Source organism: Pongo abelii, chromosome 16, assembly GCF_028885655.2.
Source record: "Pongo abelii isolate AG06213 chromosome 16, NHGRI_mPonAbe1-v2.0_pri, whole genome shotgun sequence".
Taxonomy (NCBI): Eukaryota; Metazoa; Chordata; class Mammalia; order Primates; family Hominidae; genus Pongo; species Pongo abelii.
Genome location: NC_072001.2, coordinates 26,283,952 through 26,305,160, shown reverse-complemented (window position 1 = coordinate 26,305,160; position 21,209 = coordinate 26,283,952). Strand labels below are relative to the sequence as shown.

The 21,209-nt window shown below is 47.1% G+C and overlaps 1 protein-coding gene across 3 annotated transcripts in view; it reads left to right on the top strand.

Annotated features, from left to right (window-relative positions):
- The first annotated feature begins 2,215 nt into the window (after positions 1 to 2,215).
- Positions 2,216 to 21,209, top strand: part of GABRA5 (gamma-aminobutyric acid type A receptor subunit alpha5) — an 83,293-nt gene continuing 64,299 nt past the window's right edge. The window contains exons 1-6 of one of the 3 annotated variants that reach the window (XM_024232923.3): positions 2,216 to 2,623; positions 4,239 to 4,303; positions 4,685 to 4,844; positions 16,358 to 16,479; positions 18,661 to 18,728; positions 18,832 to 19,052. In XM_024232923.3, coding sequence (XP_024088691.1) covers positions 4,759 to 4,844; positions 16,358 to 16,479; positions 18,661 to 18,728; positions 18,832 to 19,052 — 497 coding nt within the window. In that variant the 5' untranslated portion in view covers positions 2,216 to 2,623; positions 4,239 to 4,303; positions 4,685 to 4,758. Of the gene's footprint in view, positions 2,897 to 4,238; positions 4,304 to 4,684; positions 4,845 to 16,357; positions 16,480 to 18,660; positions 18,729 to 18,831; positions 19,053 to 21,209 lie in introns of all 3 variants that reach the window. The other 2 variants (XM_024232922.3, XM_054531352.2) reach the window with 2 other exon arrangements.

Here is a 21,209-nt window from a genome sequence, read left to right as displayed (position 1 = left end):
GTGAGATACGTACACACACACACACACACACAGACACACACACACACGTATATGTAGAACATACATATACGGCAGAATATTATTTAGCCCTAACAAAGAAGGAAATCCTGCCATTTTTGACCACATGGATGAACCTGGAGAACATGCACAGCGAAATAAGCCAAGCACAGAAAGACAAATAGCACATGATCTCACTCATACGATGGCACTGTGTTCATGTCTCAGCCACATCTACCACACCCAACCACGCAAACATAGCCACTGTCTCAGTTCCTGCCCCTGACCGGGGTACAGGGTGGGTGCTCTGTGAACACGTGTTCTACTCATGGCCCAGCTTCCCCACCTTCAGCTATATTTTAGGCTCTCACACTGGAAATGAAATTCTTATGAAGACTGGTCCAAGGCCGAGGTTGTGTGGAACTAGGGTGCCCTCTACTGTCTTCCACAACGATCACGACATTGCTTAATTTCATTCAATAAAGAGAAAATGCTAATGGAACAAATGGGAATTCAATGGATAGCCCATTATTTCTCAGCACAAATACAGAATTCTATAGTAAAACAAAAATCACTGAAACGGTAGTAAGCACTCTTCTAGCAATGTGAGTTTCTATAAGGTTCTGATGGGCCTTACGATTTCACTGTCCCCTCAGGGCAGTCCATCTAAAGTGAGGCTATGTTATGTTACATAAACACTAGGAGGAGAGAGAGTGGCATACCATTTCATTACAGGGAAGAGAAAAGAATTTAAGCAACATGCTGAAATACAATGTTAAAGAATGACTCTAACTTAAGATGATTTTTATATATTGACTAATATGTGTTGTGTGGACATAAAGCTGATAGAAAGTGTACCCAAAAAAGTGGAAGTTTTAAACATAATCCATCAAAAGAACATATTTACTTACAGCTGACATTTCTTTTATTATTAAGAATTAATGTCTATAACCCTCACTAATACAAAAATCATCCCTTGTTTATATACATTTATTTTTGCAAACTCACACTGAATGACTTTGTGTGACAAGCTGTGAAGTTTTAAATTTACGAATTCTTCCAACTCTTTGATTTGCATTATGCTGTTTAATCATGAGAGAAGAGCTGCTGTCGCTGGTAGTAGGCGTTAAAATTCCAACACCTAATAGGTGAAAATTATATTAGGCTGATCATAAAACCATGTTGTTAACTTTTTAAAATTTAATGTCTCCCAAGGAATTTCACCCTAGTGGTACATCTTTTGAGAAATTAGAAAATGAAGAAATGCATATGTTCAATGATCCATTTTAGAATTAGAAAATTCAAATTAGCATCTTATTTCATTCATATTTCCTGAAGAACCACTGGAAACAGTTATTTAATAGTGTGGTAAATGTATATTCAGAGAAACACTTCCTGTATATTTGCACATTTACGTATATTTATGTCCTATTCCTGGAAAAGATTTACAAGTTTTGTTTTTCAGAAAATTTCAGAATTTCTGGAATGTGCAGAAGTATTAGCAGGTAACTTAGATTTGGAATACACTGTATTAGAGATAATTGGAAAAATGAGAGGCTTCCTACACTGGAAGGGCAAAGATCTTTCCCGGAGGGGAGTTAGGAATTTGCCTTTACTTACCATTATTCTGTTAAAAGAGATTATGAATAATGCAGTTTCACAAAAGGAATGAGACAATGGTGTAAGTAAACCTCCCCATCATGTTTTCAGTGTCTTTCCTTTGAGTCTTGAACGTTTTCCACTGGGTGTTATAGTCGAGAGTCCCCCACCTCCTGGGGAAGCAAGACCTCGCAACCCCAAGACGATGCGCTCTTGCTTGTGTTGTTTGAAGGGGCCCTGCTGCCGCACAGTTGTCATTAATGCCACCCTCACCTCCCAGGAACTGCACCACTAGGACGGACGACACACCGACGTAATGACCATAGTAAGACCCCATGTACGTGGCTAAGGAGGCAGTGACCCGACGTGGCTCGGAAGCCCTGCTGGGGAGATCCTGCCTGGTCACCCCAGACGCGCTCTCCGACCTGCAGCCCCCAGGGCTCCTGGCCCTTTCCCGTTGCCACTGCGGCTTGTTGTTAAGAAATGGAACTTCAGAAAACCCCCAGATACACACTGCATTAGGTAAGGATTTCACTGTAATCGAGTCCAGTGTGACCCTGGCTTTCCCTTCCGTAGTAATGCATTCCTGTCTATGAGTGAGATGAAAAAAATGTCCACAGGCCAGTTTCTTTCAGAAGCGCCTAAGAGATACGCATGTACAGGGGTGCCATGGAGCACCCGAGAAGGACCCAGGCCTGGGCAGGGAGGCGTTGGGGCCGGCTCTAGGGAGCAAAGCTCTCGGAGTCCAGGCCTTTATCACCCGACTGCTGACACTGCCCTCCCATCCCTGCTCTACAAGGGGGCGGTGGTGACTACACGAGGCGCCGAAGATGCTGTTGAGGGCCCTGAAGAAACTTCAGCAGAACAGGGCCTCTCCCCTTGCAGGCCGAGCCGCGGGCCCTGCGCCCTCCCCCTCCGCCCAGCTCGGCCGAGGGCGCGTTTGCTGAGCGTCTGGCGGCCTCTACCGGAGCACCTCTGCAGAGGGCCGATCCTCCAGCCCAGAGACGACATGTGGCGCTCGGGCGAGGTGAGAGCGGGCGCGAGTGCGCCGGGGGCGCTGGGGGGCTCTGCGGCGGGCGGCGCGCGGCCCCGGGCGCGGCGCGGAGCGGAGCTGCAGGGCGGCGGCGGGAGCGCGGGGCGCAGGAGCCGCTCCGCCGGGAGTGCCGGGGAAGTTCGCGCTGGCAGCATGGGGCGGTGACGCCGCACCGGCCTTCCGCGCCTGCCAGCCGGGCGAGAGCAGGCGGAGGAGAAGGAGGATGCATCCTCACCGACGGCTAGCCTCCCGGGGCCGGCGCGCAGGGTGAGCCCTGGGCGCTCCGGGCCGGGGCAGTGGGGTAAGAGGACGCGAGCGGGGAAGAGGACTGACGGCCCCGGCTCGGTCCGCACCCCTCTCCTCGGGGCGCCAGAGCGGCAGGCTGCGTGGCCGGGGAGGAGAGGTGCAGAGCAGGCGGGGCGCGCAGCCAGGCCAGAGTGCAAACTTTACCCTGGCGACTGCAGGGCTGAAGCCGGGCGCGGGAGGGCGCGGGGTCCGGGCGGCTCATCCCTGCCGGACGGGGCACCAGGGCGCGGTGACCAATTGGGGGTGGGGGACACCCGCTGCCACCATCGCGGGAGCCGGAGGGGTGAGACCGCCCACCTGGAAAGCCAGCGTCAGCCCCGGGGCTCTGAGGCGCGCGGTGTCCCGGCGCTGCTCGCGGGGTGGACTCGGACCCCGCGGGGGTGTCGCGCGCGTGTCGCGCGGGCTGCTCGAGGCCAGGGGACTCGGAGCCGCCGCTGCACCGCGCGCTCCCAGCCCAGGAGGAAGGCGCTGCCTGGCGGAGCGCTTGGCTCGTACCCGGGGCAGGAGCCGGGGAGGTCTGCGAAAGCCGGGAGCGAGCCGGGGAGGGCTGGGGAGCTGGAGACCCTCGGCGCGCTGCTGCGGACCGCGCGGGTGGCCGACCGCGGGTGCCAGGGCGACCCAGGCTGCGGCTCCGCAGTGCAGCCCCCGCGCCCACCTACCCTGGCGCCGGCCCTGGTGAGCCTCTTTGGGGGGTCCGGGGGGTCGTGGGAGCGCAGCCTCTCCTGGGGGTCCCTGGCTCGGGGCTGAGGGGCGGCGGGAGGCGCCGCCCGGGTTTCCCGCATGCAGCGCCGCGTGCTCGCCGCCTGGCTCTGGCCCGGGCCCCGCGACGAGCCCCAGGACGCGCCCAGGCGACCACCGCATGGCACCCTGCCCTTCTTGGCAGGAGTCGCAGAAGGCCTTCGCTTCCGAGGTGGAAGTACCTGTTGTGTCTCCCAATTCCGGAGTTTGCGGGGGATGGGGGTGGGGGGGCTTCTTGGGAAAATGCTTCTTTTCGAAGCACACTGTTCGGATGCCTGTGAGCACCTATTTGCGTTATGCGCATACTGAGAAATGCGTGTTTTCAGGAAGGTTAGTCGTTGATCCCAGAGACAATGTCTGCCTGGATCTCAAATACATTAATTAGGGTCCAGCACTGAGCGGAGAGACTTCCACAGATGCAGTGGTTAAGTTATGTAGTCACGGGGACCGAATGCCGGGAAAGTAGCCACACTCTTTTATAGGCAGTTGTCACAGTATTGTGATCCTGCAGAAAACCTGTTTCTTAAATGTGCTTTTCCCCACTTCTTTCCACATACTTTCTCAGTGCCTTGCAGAGAGAGGAGTAGTTTGCTGGCTTTGAACGCGTGGCGTGGCAGATATTTCAGAAAGGTAAAATTACTACACTTGTGGATTTGACGGATACAAAATAGAGTCGCTCAGATAACTACAGCGTTTATTGTAATAATTGGACTAATGGTTTATTTGATAGCATACTAAAAAACAAAACAGAGTATTTGAGTGGAAAACAACGAATTAGCATGATTCTGCACCCTGAGTAGAAGTAAAAATAAGCCTCTTGTTACTTATTTTTATGCTCCAACTTACTGCCCAGTGAGGGTGGTGGAAAATACCTGGTGTGCAGCTGTCCTGGGGAAGGACAGCGGGCTCCTTTCTTTGCAAATTGTTGTGATAGCAGTGTGATTTGATTCCAGGAACTGTGACACAACAGCATTGATGTTCACGTGCTTCCCCGCTTTGTGTGCTTTTCAGCTTCAAGAACAAGCTGGAGAAGGGAAGAGTTATTCCTCCATATTCACCTGCTTCAACTACTATTCTTATTGGGAATGGACAATGGAATGTTCTCTGGTTTTATCATGATCAAAAACCTCCTTCTCTTTTGTATTTCCATGAACTTATCCAGTCACTTTGGGTAAGTTACCATCTGTGCTTTTATTTTATGATGTTAGGGACACTGGTGCCTTTCAGACATGTTACAGGAGCAGCACATCCATTGAGCAAGTCCTCGCCTGCCACCATTGCAGTCCCAAGCCCTTCACTTGTTGTAAATAAATGGAGTCATTGCCCTGACCCACGCTTTCTTCCTGAGCAAGGCTGCTCCTCACGTGGGGTCTCTGAAGTGAGTCAGAGAAAAAAAGGCAGATTATGTTTTCAGAAATGGAAGCTGAAGATGATATCCGAGTCAGCTGTGATTCTTCCTACTCAGGTTAAAACAAGATTCAGGAGTTCACATGCATGAAGGACAGTCACTGCTTGTTAGACAAGGCAGTGCCAACATTTCAGTTGCCCTCCACGGTTCCATTATGCAATCAAAGTTGCCTTGAAAGCCGGGCCCATGCTACTTGGCATTGAAAAGGACTCACAATGGTCCTGGCCTGAGCCAAGGCCCTAGAACTGTGACCATCTGAATGCAGGTGCAGACACCATAAACCACAGGTGCCTGAAGATCTGAAAGACACCCCTGAGGTTCTGGCACTATCATTTCCAGTAACCCCTCTTTTATTTTAGCCTTTAGTATCCTCATACCAACTCTAACCTTTTTTTTCATGAAACTTGTGATAACCGACATCGTGAATGAGTGTTCTTATGAGGCTGCTGTTCCTGTTCTGACCCATGCCCTAGAATTGTTCTGGTTAATCAAAAGGATTGTAACTTGAAGTTGATGGCGTATAATTAAGAAATTAAATGTCAGGACAAAAGTTGGCAGCGTTAGTGCTGCAAAAATGGGGTCCAGAGGTTTCACAGCCTATCCGCATTAATGTAAATTATCACAGGATGGAGAATACACAGTGGCTTGGCAACAGCCTGTAGACAGCCTTCCCATCCAGGGGGAAAGAGGACATCCCCAGGGCCACGATGTTTTCTGTCTGTCCTCCGTACATTTTCTGCTCTTCTGACTCTTCTGTGCAGAGGAAGGGGTGGGTGTGGGGGCCTTGCTCAGGTGCAGTGGCTGGTAGAAGACAGCATTGGGACTGTAGTCCACATCCACCCGGGTGCAAGCCTGAGCCATCAGCTGAGACTTTGTCCAGCAGAGCTGAGCTAAGGAAGATGCCTGTCCCTCACCAACAGAAGCCAGGCAGTGTGTGCACTCTAACCACACTGACAGGAACAGGTGTGTGGCGTGTCTCAGCCCTTTGAGCCATTCTAAGTATTCCCTTGGGAAAGAGCATTGGCTGTGGCTCTTGCCTTGCTTATCTTGAGTGGACGCCTCCCTTCCCATGCCTTCAGATTTTTTTTTATCTGTTAAATGAATGTTTTCCTTTACAAGTTCTCTGCAGCTGCCAAAGCCCGTAAACTAGCATGTTCACAATGTTCTTCTGAATGAAATGTCTGTACATAAGTGAAATCACACAGAATATTCAAATTTGTCAGCTAATGCATTAGGTAGTTGGTTTGTTTGATATACCACATATATTTGGTAGCATTTTGGTGGTAAAGAATATATCAGGATTGGAAACTTATATTTTCTTTAAAATATCTTGGCTAGGCCAGGCGCGATGGCTCATGCTTGTAATCCTGGCACTTTGGGAGGCCGAGTGGGGGTTGGATCGCCTGAGGTCAGGAGTTCGAGATCAGCCTGGCTGACGTGGTGAAACCCCATCTCTATTAAAAATACAAAGATTAGCCAGGCATGGTGGCACATGCCTGTAATCCCAGCCACTTGGGAGGCTGAGGCAGGAGAATCGCTTGAACCCGGGAGGTGGAGGTTGCTGTGAGCCGAGATCATGCCACTGCACTGCAGCCTGGGCGACAGAGCAAGACTTTGTCTCAAAAACAAAACAAAACAAACAAACAAACAAAATCTTAGCCAAATGTATTATGAATTTGCATTGAATAAGCATGAAATGGTTTCACTCCCTGGTAGATGCAGGTCTGAAATAGGAAGTAATGTGTATAAGGAGTTTAGCCCCAAGAAGCAGGTATGCTTTATTTCATTCTGTAGCTTTCTGAGGTCGTCTTCAAAATAGAGGGGTATTTTAGTCTCTGAAATACCCCTTAGTCTCTGAAAAGCTAACACTTACTCCCTGAAAAGCTAAATACATCTTAGTCTCTGAAAGCTAATACTGAGTAAGTGGTAGAATACCCCTCAAACTTTCCAGAAAATTAACTGTTGGAGCAGTTTTTAATCTTTTAGGAATATGGCCAGTAGTCCATCATAAAACAGCACCGACTAATTGCAGCAAATATGTGAGATACAGAAATCGATAATGAAAGGAATCTCTTTAATTCCACCACCCAGAGACAACCATGGTTCCCATTTGGTGCACTGACTTCCCCTTGCTTCTGTGCATGTTTTTTATACAGTTGGGATCAGGCTGTGCAGTTTGGTACTGTGCTTTTTTCCTATCCAATACATTATCACAATTTCTTTAAAATGTATTATTTTAAATGGCTGCATATTTGACAGGGCAAGAGCGCCTTCTGTTAGCTTCTTCCCTAATTGGGGATGTTTACGTAGTGAATGATTTTGCTGTTATAAATTTTCCTGTAGTGAACGTATTTGGCTTACAAGTTTTCTTAGGTATTTGAGATTATTTATATTAGAAGATATTTTTGTAAGAGGAATTTTACATCAGGTTCTTTGAGCACTTTTCACTCTTGACCCTGCGCGCCCAATTGCTTTTTAAGAAGTGGGGTTTCTAGCAAAGCGGGAAGCCAGGTTCACACATTCTGGCCAGCAGGGCATGTTTTTCAACAGCCACAAAAGACATCATAAAATACATCAAGCCCCTTCTCTTTTCCCTTCCTATAGGAGACTCCTCTTACTTGTATATTATCTAAATGGACTTAAGAATAATTGTGTCAAATCCCGATTGAAGTTTCCTAATATTTAGTTAACTTTAAATCTTGAAAAAATAGCTACCACAACGTGGAGCACCTGTCTTTATGTTTTGTGTTTTGGTTTTGGATGAATCCTAGGAGCCACTGTATGAGCTGAGCACCGTTAGCCCATCTTCTAGCTGGGAAGGAGGGAGGATGAATGCCTAACCTGGGAAGTCAGGAGTCCTTACTTGGAGCTTCCCGTGTGACTCCGCCCCCTGTCATTTCTTGGACTCCCTGACTTGAATGTACACAGTTTGCAGGGTAGCCCTGGATCAAACCAGTCTAGACAAGAGGGAACATAATTCTAAAAGGTAGTCCCTGCTTCAGAGTGGAGAGAGTTTTCAGTACTTGGGGATTAGGGGGAAAAAAGAGTCTGGGTCAGCTCTGTTTATTTTCCCTCCAAAGAAAGAGTTTATGTGATTGGGTTCAAAAGAAAGGGGAAAGGAGAAGCATCAAAGGGTTTAATTTCAACCTGATTCTAGGACAAGAGAAGTGCTGACTCCTGAGAGGCCAGAGAACTGGCAGAGGGTGAGGAGGGCTATAGAGAATCAGGCAGGGAAGAAGAAGGAAAAAGAAAAAGAGTAGGGCTATGTGCGTGGACCAAGTCGAGATGCAGTGTTTGTGAAACGTGTGTGGCACTGGCAGTTGGAAAATTTATAGATGTGATAAGTGCAATGTACTTGGTGATTATATAGGATAACTGATGTGAAATTGCTTGGAAAATACATGAGTGTTCTTCTCCTTCTCTTGGTCATATTCTAAATTTGATTGGAGTCACCAGCAGCTCATTTTCAATAGTCTTCCTAATTCTTCTGTTAGTTTTAAATTATGGAACGAGACCGAGTCAAGTATACAATACAATAAGGCCCTTTTTGGACACTCAGCCCCGTGCTGAGGTACGTTTGACGACCTGGGATTATTTGAAGTATTATATTTATTTTAGTAAGACCAGTAAACAGAAGTACATGTATAGAAAAACCAGTACAGAAACAATGTTGGCACCAATATAATGTCAAAATACATAATATTAGATTTAAACTGGAATTAATTTATCATCATTAAGAAAATCATACTTTATCAGACCTGATAGACCAGTGACAATTGTGAGATAAAATTGAGGATTATCAGCTTAATAATAAGGTAAAGTCTGAGTCCATTGATTTTATTGTCTTAAATATATTTTGGAGGTTTACTGATTGATAAAAAATCTGTTGAACAATTTTAATATGTGGGAGCTGCAACTCAAATAGACTTTGGAAAACAATATTTTATAAGCAGCAATTAAAAGTAGGTTCTTGGAGAAGTGACTTTTGAACATGAACAGATAAAGTCTTCTTTATCTGTCTACACAAGTGTGCCAGTGTGGACGTTTGTTTTTGTGAAGAGAACCATTCCATACGCTCACTCAAGGACAGTTCCCTTCTTTTAAGTAGAGCAGAAAGTACGTTCTCTGAATCACACAGGTACTCATGATATCTTTTTAAATGGAAAGTTCTCCCTTGTGAATCCCCAGATGACAAATTCTTCCTGCACCATAGCTGCGGGTTCATGAGGTCCGGGACAAACAGTTATGGTAACAATTCTAAAAGCACTCAGAAAGCCCACTGAAGCAGGGAGCAGGAACACAAGTGGTGGCGCACCTAAAGGCTTCAGCGACCCTTGGGAGAGCCAAAAGGCAGTTCTTGGACGTGGCAAAAAAATGTAGGTGGTTAAAACAGGACTATAGGGGAATGTCCAGCATGTTTTTAAAGGTACCCAAAGTAAAGAATTCCCAGTTATCTGCTTTATAAAGGAAACTTTAAGCGTGTTCAGCAGGCACTGAGCAGGCAGGAGAGTCGGCCAGCGCAGCTCTCCGCCAAGACTGTCTGGCAGTCAGCTCGGGAGTGAGTCACCGACTCCCTTCAAGGGGAGAAGGAGCGTGTGGGCTTTCGGGTTTTTACAAAGGTTCAAATTGCATAAGATGCTCATTTTAATTAATGAGAAATTTCAGAGGAAAGTACTAGAAGCAAAAATAAAAAGAAATCTCATCAGAGAAGTCTGGTGGTAGCAACAATAATTATCAGCATGTATATGAGTGTATCTCCTTAATATTCACAATGCATTTTTTTAAAAAATGCAGTTTAATTTACACAAAATTCTTGATTTGCAGGTGAAAAGAGCTCAGGTGTTTGAGCTTAGAGAAGTGTGTCCAAGTTTCACCATCTGAAAGTGATAAAAGCAAGGTATCCCTGAGAATGCAGGCTGGGCTAGCACGCTCCACTGCAGGGCCTGCTCCAGAATGTCCTAATTTTTATTATAGTGCCCTGAAAAGGGAAGGTATGGGGGGAGGACTATATATGGGAAACCAAAGAATATCCTAATCTAGAACTCACATGTTACCACTATGAAAACATTGTCTACTGCAGCCCGAATAAACTCCAACACGGAATATAGATTGTGAACTGGAATACTGTGGAGAAAGATCATTTGCTAGTGAGAGTAAGACCTGCAGTGAAACAGGCTTCAGCAGTTCATTGAAAACTCTATTTTATTTGTATTTATTTAACAACTTATTTTAAAATCAAAAGGGCAACCTAAAAGTGAATGAAGCACAGAACCAGTTAATTTTTAGTTTTAACAAGCACAATTGGGCCATCACTGTACTGTCAGTTCGGTTCCTGTTTCAGGACCGCTGGTGAATATTTAGGATGGCATTAAGTGTCATTTTGACAGAGGGCAGTGTAGCTGTCTGGCTTCGATCTCTGTCCACTCTCTCTGTGTGATGTCAGAAGAGTTACTTCACCTGCCTGCAACTCAGTTTCTAATCTCAGTGTGGGATTAATCATGGGTCCAGGATCACAAGGCTGGTATGAAGGATCAATTGCCAACCTATGCCAAACGCTTAAGCAAGCCCAGGTCTGTGTCAGGGGAGGGTATGCTAAGTGCACCAAACCATTATGTGTTCTGTGACCAGGAGACTTCTGGGGTTTACTGGACCCAGAGTGTGAGATGGTGCCTGGCCTCAGCCTGAGCACAGCAAGGTCATTGCCTTGCCCACATCTGCAATGTCTCCCTCGTAGGGGCATCCTGGGGGACATTGCCCAGCAGCTACACCAATGTGGACTGTGCCCTCACCATGCACCAGGCACTGTTCCAGGTACTGAGATGCACAGAGCAGAGCAGGGGCAGAGTGGGGCTTGCCTCCCAGGAGGGTACACTCTGGTGTGCATGGAATAAGTGTCAGTAGGTTATGATGATTGCTATGAAGAGTAATTCATAGCAATTCATAGTGCGTGTGCTGGAAAGAGATGCTTGAGCAGAGATCCGAGGGAGGTGAGGATGTGAGCAAAGCTGTTGGCAGAGAAACCTGAACTGGCAGGAGGAATGGCGGGTGAATCCCAGGCTGTGTGGCAGGTACATGCTTGACGTGTTAGGAACAGCGGAGGGGCAGGCGTGAGGAAGTGGGAGACGGGGAGGGAGCGTCGTCAGGGAGGAAGGGCTGGGGTTGGGATCACATTCCGAAAGTGCTGTAGGCCATGCAGGGGAGCATCAGGAAGGACAGTTGACTTTTATCTGGAAGGGCAGAGAGGGCCACTGAGTGGTTTTGAGTAGGTTTGAAACATGATCCAATTTAGATGTGATAATGATGTGACTTAAACGTTGAAGCTCACTCTGGGTGCAGAGTGAAAGAATAGAATGGAATCTGGAGTGAGGTGAGAGGGGGTTAACCCAAGATGCAGTGGGGACAGTGAAGAGGTGATTGCAGTGGCACAGGGGAGTGGCTGTTTTGGCCAGCAGCATTAGTTGATGGGTTATTGTGAGCATGAAGGAAAGAGAGAAGTCAGGGATGACCCCTAGGTATTTTACTAGAGAACCCGACAGGTTCACCTGCCTATGATCGAGCTGGAGAGGGCAGTAGGGAAGAGGTTTGGGTACAGAAGGTCACAGGTGCAGCGGTGTTGTGGGAAGCCCCTGGAGACACCACTACATCTCCCAGTGGATGTAGAGGTCTGGAGGACAGAGAGGGATTGGGCTGGAGGTGTGGACCTGAGGTGTTTCCATACTTTGGGAGGTATTTAAGCCACTGGTTTGGATGAGACAGTCAGAGGTTAAGTGCAAACAGAAAGGAAAGGGTGTCTGGATTGTGCCCTAGGGCATGCTTGTGTTCTGAAGTCAGGAAGGTAAGAGTGGCAGCAAGACTAAGGGGAAGAGGCAAGTAAAGGGAAAGACAGACAGAGCCATGCCCTGAGGTCAAGTGGAAAGAGGTTGTAGAAATGTTGCCCACAGGTCAACTAAGCTGAGGACCAAGACTTGATCTTCAGATTTGGCCATGTGGAGTTCATTCCTGGCCTCCAGAAGAGAAGCTTCCTTGGGATGCAGGCAGTGAAGGCCTGGCAGAGTGGTTGCAAGAGAAGGGAGGGGAGGGAGGCAGCGGGGGTTGCTCATATGGACAAATCTAGTGAGTTTTCATGAGAAGATGGACAAAGAATGGAGCAGTGACTGTAAGGGAATATGGGGTGAATGAAAGGCTCTTTTAAAGAGTGGTGGTATTAGAGCAGATGTGCTTGCTCATGGGCATGGCGAGAGAATGGGGAGAATGTGTGTAAGGACTGGGATGGAACATCACTGTGTCATCACCTATGCAGGACCCCCAGTGTGGCTGGGAGGAGGGACAGGGCTGAGTCTAGGAAGGAGGGCAGGGTGGGAGAGGTGACTCTGGCCTGTGGGGCCATAGAGCTTGGGTTTTACATTGTGGGCAGCAGAATTCTGAGTCGGGCAGCAGTGCCAAGGGCAAGAATAGAGAACCTCCATGAAGAGTAAGGAATACACTTCAGTAGGATTTCAGGAGCTGCAGGGAGAACTGGGGGAATTTTAGGATTTGGCAGGAATATTGGAGAGTTCTAGCATGATGTTCCATCGCATAGACTCAGAGCCTCGTAAAACAATGTGGTGCCTGTCCATGTTTTCCACCTTAAGAGGGGAAAGCTGTTATTTGGAACCCTGGGATTGACCCTCACTGTCCAGCCAGTGTCCATCTTGGTTTTGTTTTCTGTTACATTGTTGTTGTTTTTCTAATATGGTGCTTAAGTGATGGGTAATGGGCATTTGAGGAAAACATCACACAATGGTGCCATTTAGAGGTACTCATTTAATGACCTGAAAGTAACAGACAAATAAACAGAAGAGACATTTTTCGGAAGTCATTAAATACTGGGGAAGAACAAAATTTAAGAAGACAGATAAGCTGCAGCTTAAAGCAAGCCCAGTTCAATGTCCAAAGTAATTTCCAGTCAAAATACGTCTGCAGTTGCCATTATCGAACTCACTGTATGTAAGTCAGAAGTGGTCATCCATATAAGGAAGATTACATCACAAAGAAGCATGTCACACACTGCCTTCACTAGTTCGGTGGAATGACAATACCGAAAAGATTTTTTCTTCTCCAGAAATGACGCCACAACTTGTACCCTTTCAAGTACCAAATAAGGAAAATGTTGGAACTGAGAATATGGCATAAGTGGGACATGTTTTGTAGAGAATATGCATTCAATATAAGGAAATAATTCCTATTTTAAGAGAACCTAGTGAATTAACCCAGACTAAAATTGAAGGGTAAGTCACCAAATTTTCAAGTATTTCTGTTATGTCTAAGACTGTTGTTAGTAATAGGGATATAATCTCAGCTCACAAAAATTCACTTCCCCAAAGAACGGAGCCTTTACTTGTCCCTGAAGCACTCGTGGACTCCGGTCGACCTCAGGATGAGCAGAGCTCCTGGGCTGTACTCAGTGCAGTTAAGAAAAGCAGAAGTGGTGCATTGGCGAGTGCAGGCTGCCTGCTGACCCTAAACGGAGTGAGCGCTTTATGGGCTGAGGACATCTTGGTTTCCACCTGTAGGACTCATCCGTCACACGCTGCACATTATTGCACACCAAAGGCATAGCCCTGGATTTCTGTGTTATTTTGTTTTTCAAGTGCTTTCAATGAGCCAAAATGGAACAAAGCAAGCTGAAGTTCCTCCTTAGCTTAGCAGCAGTTCTTAAAGATCATGCAGCTTGATAGAGGCGCTAGCCAGTTCCCCAGGCATGTGTGAAGGTCTCCTGTACGAAGGCACTTACACACCAGGGGCTGAGAAAACACAGCATTTGCCTTCTATGGTACAGCACGGGCCTTTCTCTCCATGGCTGTGAAAGCGGTGTATTTCATAACCACGCACTGCAGATGAAGCATTTTTGAGGATGGCCTATGGACAGAGGAGGGCCTCCAGTTGATGAAAAAACAGAAAACAAAAAAAAAACCCCTCTGCTCCTACCCCGATAGGCATCATCAGAGCTTTTTAAGAATCTGTTTCTTCCCTCCTAGAGGCTATCTTCAGTTAATACAGCAAGGACAACACTGCAAATCCCCAGCCATGGCCCCGTCATACAAAGAAAGGTCTACAGATAAATGCAAAAGGCAGTTATGGCAGGAAAGCGTAGACACTGAAATTCCTCCAAGAAAAGTGTAATTACGTGCAAATGTGTGTAGATCTACTGAAACTAACGAAAATAATTTTGATCAAGAAGTAGAATCCGAGCTTTGAAATTCTTAAGCATAGCATTCTATTCCGTCACTGTGGGAAATGATTAGGGTATTTGTGAGTGGGATTCAGAGCCCAGTGGGATGGTGTTTCCCTAAAACTGGCAGAGCAGGTGTGTCTTTATCTCCGCTTCTGGAGAGAGCCACGGAAAACAACAACACTCACAGAGACATCACTGTGGCTGCACAGCCTCCAAATGGTCAATCATGAAGTCAAGCCTTTGTCTCTGGACAGCCAGGGCTGTTACCGTCTAACACAATTTAGGAACATTTTCACAGCAGAGAATGGAGTAGCTTAGAAAACTTTAATTTCAACATTAAGATCTGCTTTTTCTACTAGTACCTCAATTGGTAAGATAAAGAGACAGCAAAGACCTTCCAAAAATTGAGCACCTGGACGTGGTCTAAAATTGAGTTGCAAACTCGGTGACAATTATGAGGTCTGTGAGAAGTGCATCAAGAGGCCAGATCTGGTTTGACCAATAGTTACACAACTGGGCAGGTACAAAATATAACCTTCTTTTTTCCCCCCGCAAAACCCTGAAGAAGAAGGCTGTTCACTGGGAGGAGCTATGCTAGGCTTAGTGCTTTGTCTTTCCAAAGTGTGCAACTGTCAGGGATGTTGGAGAAAGGGGAATTTAATGTTTTTAAATATGAAATCACAGAGTTAAAAAAGTATATGTCTGTGGGCTCCATACTAACAGGAATGGATTTTAGCTTGTTAGAGCTTCAACTATATGCATTTTTATGGTGATGTGAAACTTAGATCAAAAGAGTGTTATTCCTTTATTCTTTATTCTCATGTTCTATTCAAAAGGGAATAGCTTTAGGACTAGCAAAAATTGATCTGTTAGATGCAATCAATGAAAATGACTGACTTTTAAGAACAGGGTGGAGCAGGCCAGCATCGATTCTGACCTCAGCATCTCTCCATGGCTGGTGGCTCTCAGCTCTGATTTCAGCCTTTTCATGGGAGAGAAAGCACTTTAAGCACAGCTGGGGCCCCACAGCTGGGCACTTCAGGGAAGTACCAGGAATCACATGTTCTTCTCCTAAGTGCCCAGGGCGCTCGCTTCTTGGGAACCACAGCTAGCTTTCAGTTTGGTAAGTCCCCTTGAAGCCAAATTTGCAGTCAAGTGCTCAGTAATTCAAAACCAGTTGCTATTTGCACATCTGAAAGCAGCTGTAGAAACCTGAGGTGGGATCCATGCTCTTCAGCTGTGGGGCTGTCTTCTGGGCTTGTGGTCTCTCTGTGCCCCCAGATACCATCCTCAGTTTGTCTAGATCTGCTACGGCAGTTTCTAGTTTTGTTCTGCTCATACTACGTAAGCTTTTGGAATCTGGATAACTTGATTGAACAAACAAAAAATGTTCTTGTGTGTTCCCTGAGGCTCAGCCCACTCTTCTCGAGGGTTTATTGTGTGACGCTGGGTCCCACAGAATGTGTTGTGAGCTGGCACACTGAAGGGGCAGGACCCCAGAAATGACACAGACTCCATCATGTCTGTAACTCACTCTCCAATCCTGGCATATTATTCACAGCACAAATGCTCCCAGACCAACTAAGGATGCAGTGAGGTTTGGGAACAACAACCTCGGAAAGTTTCTCAGCGTCCCCTCCACGCCCCAGCGCCCAGTTCGGGTGACTCTAGCAATACGAGAGCTCTGTTTTTGTGTGTTTAAACCAAACTTCTGAAATCCCCTGTGAGTGGATTAGGCTCTGCCAGTCCATGCACAGTGGCTAATTGGTTGTTAAAAATGGCTAAAATATTGACATAAACCAACTCCTTAGAATCACAGAATGATAGACTTTGAGCCTCAGGTTAAGTGGCTGGATAACTAGCCCCAAGCAGAGTATCCTTGTATGTTGGAGAACTGAGGTGTATCGAGGCCAAACAATTCCCTAGGCAGTGTGGGAGCTGTGTTCTCAGATCCTCGTCTCAGGAGACAAGCCTCCACGTGACTCCCTGGTTTCTGTATCTTGAGAAGAATTTGTAAGAAATAATATGTTTTAATGCTTCCTCTTGTTTCTCTTTTTAAAAGCTTTTCACAGATGCCAACCAGTTCAGTGAAAGATGAGACCAATGACAACATCACGATATTTACCAGGATCTTGGATGGGCTCTTGGATGGCTACGACAACAGACTTCGGCCCGGGCTGGGAGGTGAGTGTGCTCTCCTCAGCTGAGCCCAGCAAGGATCCAGGAAGGGCTTACATCTCGTCTCAAGCTTGTGTTTGCGCTGATTCAAACAATTCCTAAAAGAGCTTCCCTGCCAGGATTTTGGCATGATGGCTGTTCCACTCTTGCCAAGAATCATGCATCCTTTGTTATTTTCTAGACGCAAGATCCTTTGTTATTTCTAGGCGGAAGAAGCTGGGGGAAGTGGTCTTCCCAAAGCATCTTTGCAAAATCCCCTCTTCCCAGATAATCTTAATGTCTAGTCTGGTTAATTTAAGGAGGAACCAGCTTTTAGGCGTTACTAAAGCTTAGATTACCCTATGTTAAATAATAATATAAAATCAACCTCATAGTCTTGTATCTATGCAAGTCCTTTTCAGAAATCCACTGTGGAATGCAGTCATCCTTTATATTTTTATGGGTTATGCATTTAATGCTTCACTATGGCCATAGTCCTAGTATTTACTTTGACTTTATGGAATTCAATAAAAAGGAACTGATGTAGATTGTTCTTGTAGGGTGCACCTGGCACAGCTTCATTGTTGTGCTAAGAATTGTGTGCAGTTTCCAGGCATGTGCAATCCCCTTGGCTCTACAGTTTAGATGTGGAGTCTGAACTTGTTGGGTTAGGTGAGGTAGACACTTCCCAGTGAATACATTCTTGGAGGAAAAAAATTAGTTCTCTAGTATTTGCATTTTTTTTTTTTTTTTGAGATGGAGTTTCGCTCTTGTTGCCCAGGCTGGAGTGCAATGGCATGATCTTGGCTCACTGCAACCTCTGCCTCCCAGGTTTAAGTGATTCTCCTGCCTCAGCCTCCGGAGTAGCTGGGATTACAGGTGCACACCACCACGCCTGGCTAATTTTTGTGTTTTTAGTAGAGATGGGGTTTCACCATGTTGGCCAGGCCTGTCTCAAACTCCAGACCGCAGGCAATCCACCCACCTTGGCCTCCCAAAATGCTGGGATTACAGGTGTGAGCCACAGTGCCCCGCCTAGTATTTGCATTTTTAACACGGAGATCCACTTAAAGCATGAGTTGCCACTCTGCCTTTTGGGCACAGGCTCTTTGACAGTCTCTTACTCTGCCCTCTGAATTATGTTCCTAGGCCTGTGTGCCCAGCATTCCAGTCCCTTGAACACACTCAGAAGGGTCAGAGCATCTAGAGGAGCCCTAAGCTGCCATCAGTGCTTGTGGTATTCTCTCATCCTCTCTGCCTTTCAGTCCTGCAGAGTAGGAGGATACCATGGAAAGCCTCCCGGGCCACCCTGCTGGGGCTGGCATCTCAGTGAGGAGACAGGCACACTGCATCATACAACACACAGCATCACACAGACACCTGCCCACGCACAGATGCACGCCATGCAGACAGACGATCATCACACCGCGAGCTGCTGGAGAGGCAGGCCCACAGTGCAGTTGGAACTTACTCGGTGTGGGCTGCAGTGCACTTTGAATTGCTTCCTACTCATGACTACGGGGACTTACAGGGCCCTGGTAGTGCCCAGGGAAGTACACAGGTTTTCCCCCAAATATTATTAGCCACTTTTATCACTTAACCTATTTCCAATAATTTTGTTTGAAATCACAGTCTCCCATGATAGGGCTTTCTATAATAACAATTCGAAACGCTACATAAGGAGAAGTGGGTCTTCCTTCCTGTCTCAGGGCGCACTGGGCACATTCTCAACATCCTTTCCCGGAGACCACCCAGGACCTCCAGCTTTGATTGGAAAGTCAGCTCCCCTCATCCTGAATTGTCTGATGCTTTTTAAATCTCCTCTCTATGGCGACGGCATGACTCTGAGCTGCTAGGCTGGCATCATTGTTCTAGGTTTACAGAGGAGGAAATGGAAGCTCAGGTGTTTGCAAAACCCCAAGGCCCCACGGCGAGGCCTCAGCCCTGGTCTTTCCAGGACTGCTCCCCAGGGAGCAGAAGGAGGAGGAGAGCCAAGCTGTGTTCTGTATGATGGGAATTTCATTTCATGGTATAGTGGGGAGCAGCTCGATTTCATCTGGTAATTGTCAAGTCCTCCAAATTTACCCAACGCACTGCAAAAGCCCCCGGTTGCAGAGGGTGACCCTGGTTACTGGACTGAGAGCACGAAGGTGTGACAGACGCGCAGGGTGAGTCGGTGCAGCCGAGGGACCTGTGTCTGTGTTTCAGAGCGCATCACTCAGGTGAGGACCGACATCTACGTCACCAGCTTCGGCCCGGTGTCCGACACGGAAATGGTAGGTCCTGGGGCATGGCTGGGCAGACAATTCTTACTCCGCGCCGCAGACCCCCGCCCAGGCCCCGTGCCCTCTGACTGCCTTGTGCCTTCCTTTCCACTAGGAGTACACCATAGACGTGTTTTTCCGACAAAGCTGGAAAGATGAAAGGCTTCGATTTAAGGGACCCATGCAGCGCCTGCCTCTCAACAACCTCCTTGCCAGCAAGATCTGGACCCCAGACACGTTCTTCCACAACGGGAAGAAGTCCATCGCGCACAACATGACCACGCCCAACAAGCTGCTGCGGCTGGAGGATGACGGCACCCTGCTCTACACCATGCGGTGAGCGCCAGGCGGGGGCGGGCGGGGCCGGGGGACCGTGCGGGGCAGGCGCGGCTGCCCATCCTGCTTCAAGAGCCGCGCCACCGAGCTGTTCTGACCACAGGTCTGAGACGGCAGCGCGTTTGTGCTGGGGGATCCCCCTTGCCGTCTGCCCACACCAGCGCTCTTGGACGTTCTTTCCCAGGGCTGCCATAGTTCCGTGGCCGTTTGTCATTTGGACTCGTTTATTCGGTTCAAGCTCAAGAGCATGTTTGGAACCATGGCCCAGATAATGTCAGATTGGGAAAAATTATTATATAAAATTTAAACATCTAAGGAGGACCGGGTGTGGTGGCTCATCCCTGTACACCTGTAATCCCAACACTCTGGGAGGCTGAGGTGGGAGGATTGCTTGAGGCCAGAAGTTCGAGATTAGCCTGGGCAACATAGCGAGACCCTGTTTCTACCAAAAAAAAAAAAAAAAATCACCCAGGCGAGGAGGCATGCACCTGTGGTCCTAGCTACTTGGGAGGCTGAGGTGGGAGGATCGCTTGAGACCAAGAGTTTGAGGTTGCGGTGAGCCATGATTGTACCACTGCGCTCCAGCCTGAGTGACAGAGTGAGATCCTGTCTCGAAAAAAGAAAAAAAAAAAGAAGGGAATTTTTAATTTTCTTTTGTTGCAATTGTGTAGCCTTTGGAAGTTTTAAAAACCCATTTCTCACATGCTTGGATAACATTCCAATGTCGAGGTTAAGTTTTAGTATTTATCATTTAAATGGACTGTTAGTCATTTTTAAAATTTTGAATTATTCATTGCCTTGGATAAATCAATAAATTGATCAATGAGAAAGGCTCCTTTAGAGTTTTTCAAAGTTTCCAAAGTGGGCCTATGGAAGTAGGCTTCAGAAAATATTTTTTAAATTGAAAAAAACAGCATTAAAGTCAAGTTTAAAAAAGGAAGCACATTCCTTTCACGTAGGTATTGGAATTTCTCTATCTTGCTACAATTTTTCACGGTAAACTTTGTATTTAAGAGAGTAATCATAGTGGAAACTAATATTGATGCTCTCATCTTTGGAGGATCTGTGTTTCCTAGTGTATATTCTGGTGAATACTCTGACACACTGTGTTCTGTTGATTAAAGGGAAAGAAAAATCAAGCTTTTAAAAAACTAAATTTTGTTCAGAGGTCTTACAAGGGACTGCAGACTGAGGCCTGTAGCCTGGGAGCTGCCCTTTGGAGAGGGTTTACTAACGGCTCTGTGTTTCATCCCACTGCTGTGCACACGTGGTGGATAATCAGCCTGTGCAACATCTCATCACAGCTTGGGTGCAAGAGCACATTTGTTTATGGCTTGTGGAGGCATAATCACTAACCCCCTTAGACCCTACCTTCTGTGTAGGAAAAGGCAGGGACTGGTGCTCTTATCTTGTAAAGAATGTAGTGACTCAGGGCCGGGCGCGGTGGCTCACGCCTGTAATCCCAGCACTTTGGGAGGCTGAGGCGGGAGGATCACGAGGTCAGGAGATCGAGACCATCCTGGCTAACATGGTGAAACCCCGTCTCTACTAAAAAAAATACAAAAAATTAGCCGGGCATGGTGGTGGTGCCTGCAGTCCCAGCTACTCGGGAGGCTGAGGCTGGAGAATGGCGTGAACCCAGGAGGCGGAGCTTGCAGTGAGCTGAGATCGCGCCACTGCACTCCAGCCTGGGCGACAGAGCAAGACTCCGTCTCAAAAAAAAAAAAAAAAAAAAGGATGTAGTGACTCAGGCAAGAGATGTGGCGGGCGTGAGCTCTATCCTGTTTGAGCTTCAAAGCATCTTTCTGGAGACACAATCAGGGGCTTTGTGAAATGATGCTGGCAGGTGGAAATGAGCAAAGATGGCTTCTCTCACATTTGTTACCTTGTCTCACAGTTCCAAATCTATTTGACAGCAGGACTGTCCTGGTAACAGCCCAATCAGGAGCTGTGATGAGTGAGCCTAGAGCACACGTCGTGGCATTTTGTCTTTCCTCGCATTGATCTTGAATGTGTTTGCCATAGATGGAGATGTGAGTTTTGAGCATCAGTGTCCTTGGACGTTACCTTGTTGATGCAGAGAGGTTTGTTGAAAACCTGAGAAATATTTCAAGGGTTGAGAATAAGTCCTTGGCCATCAGTCCATGGAAAAAGGAG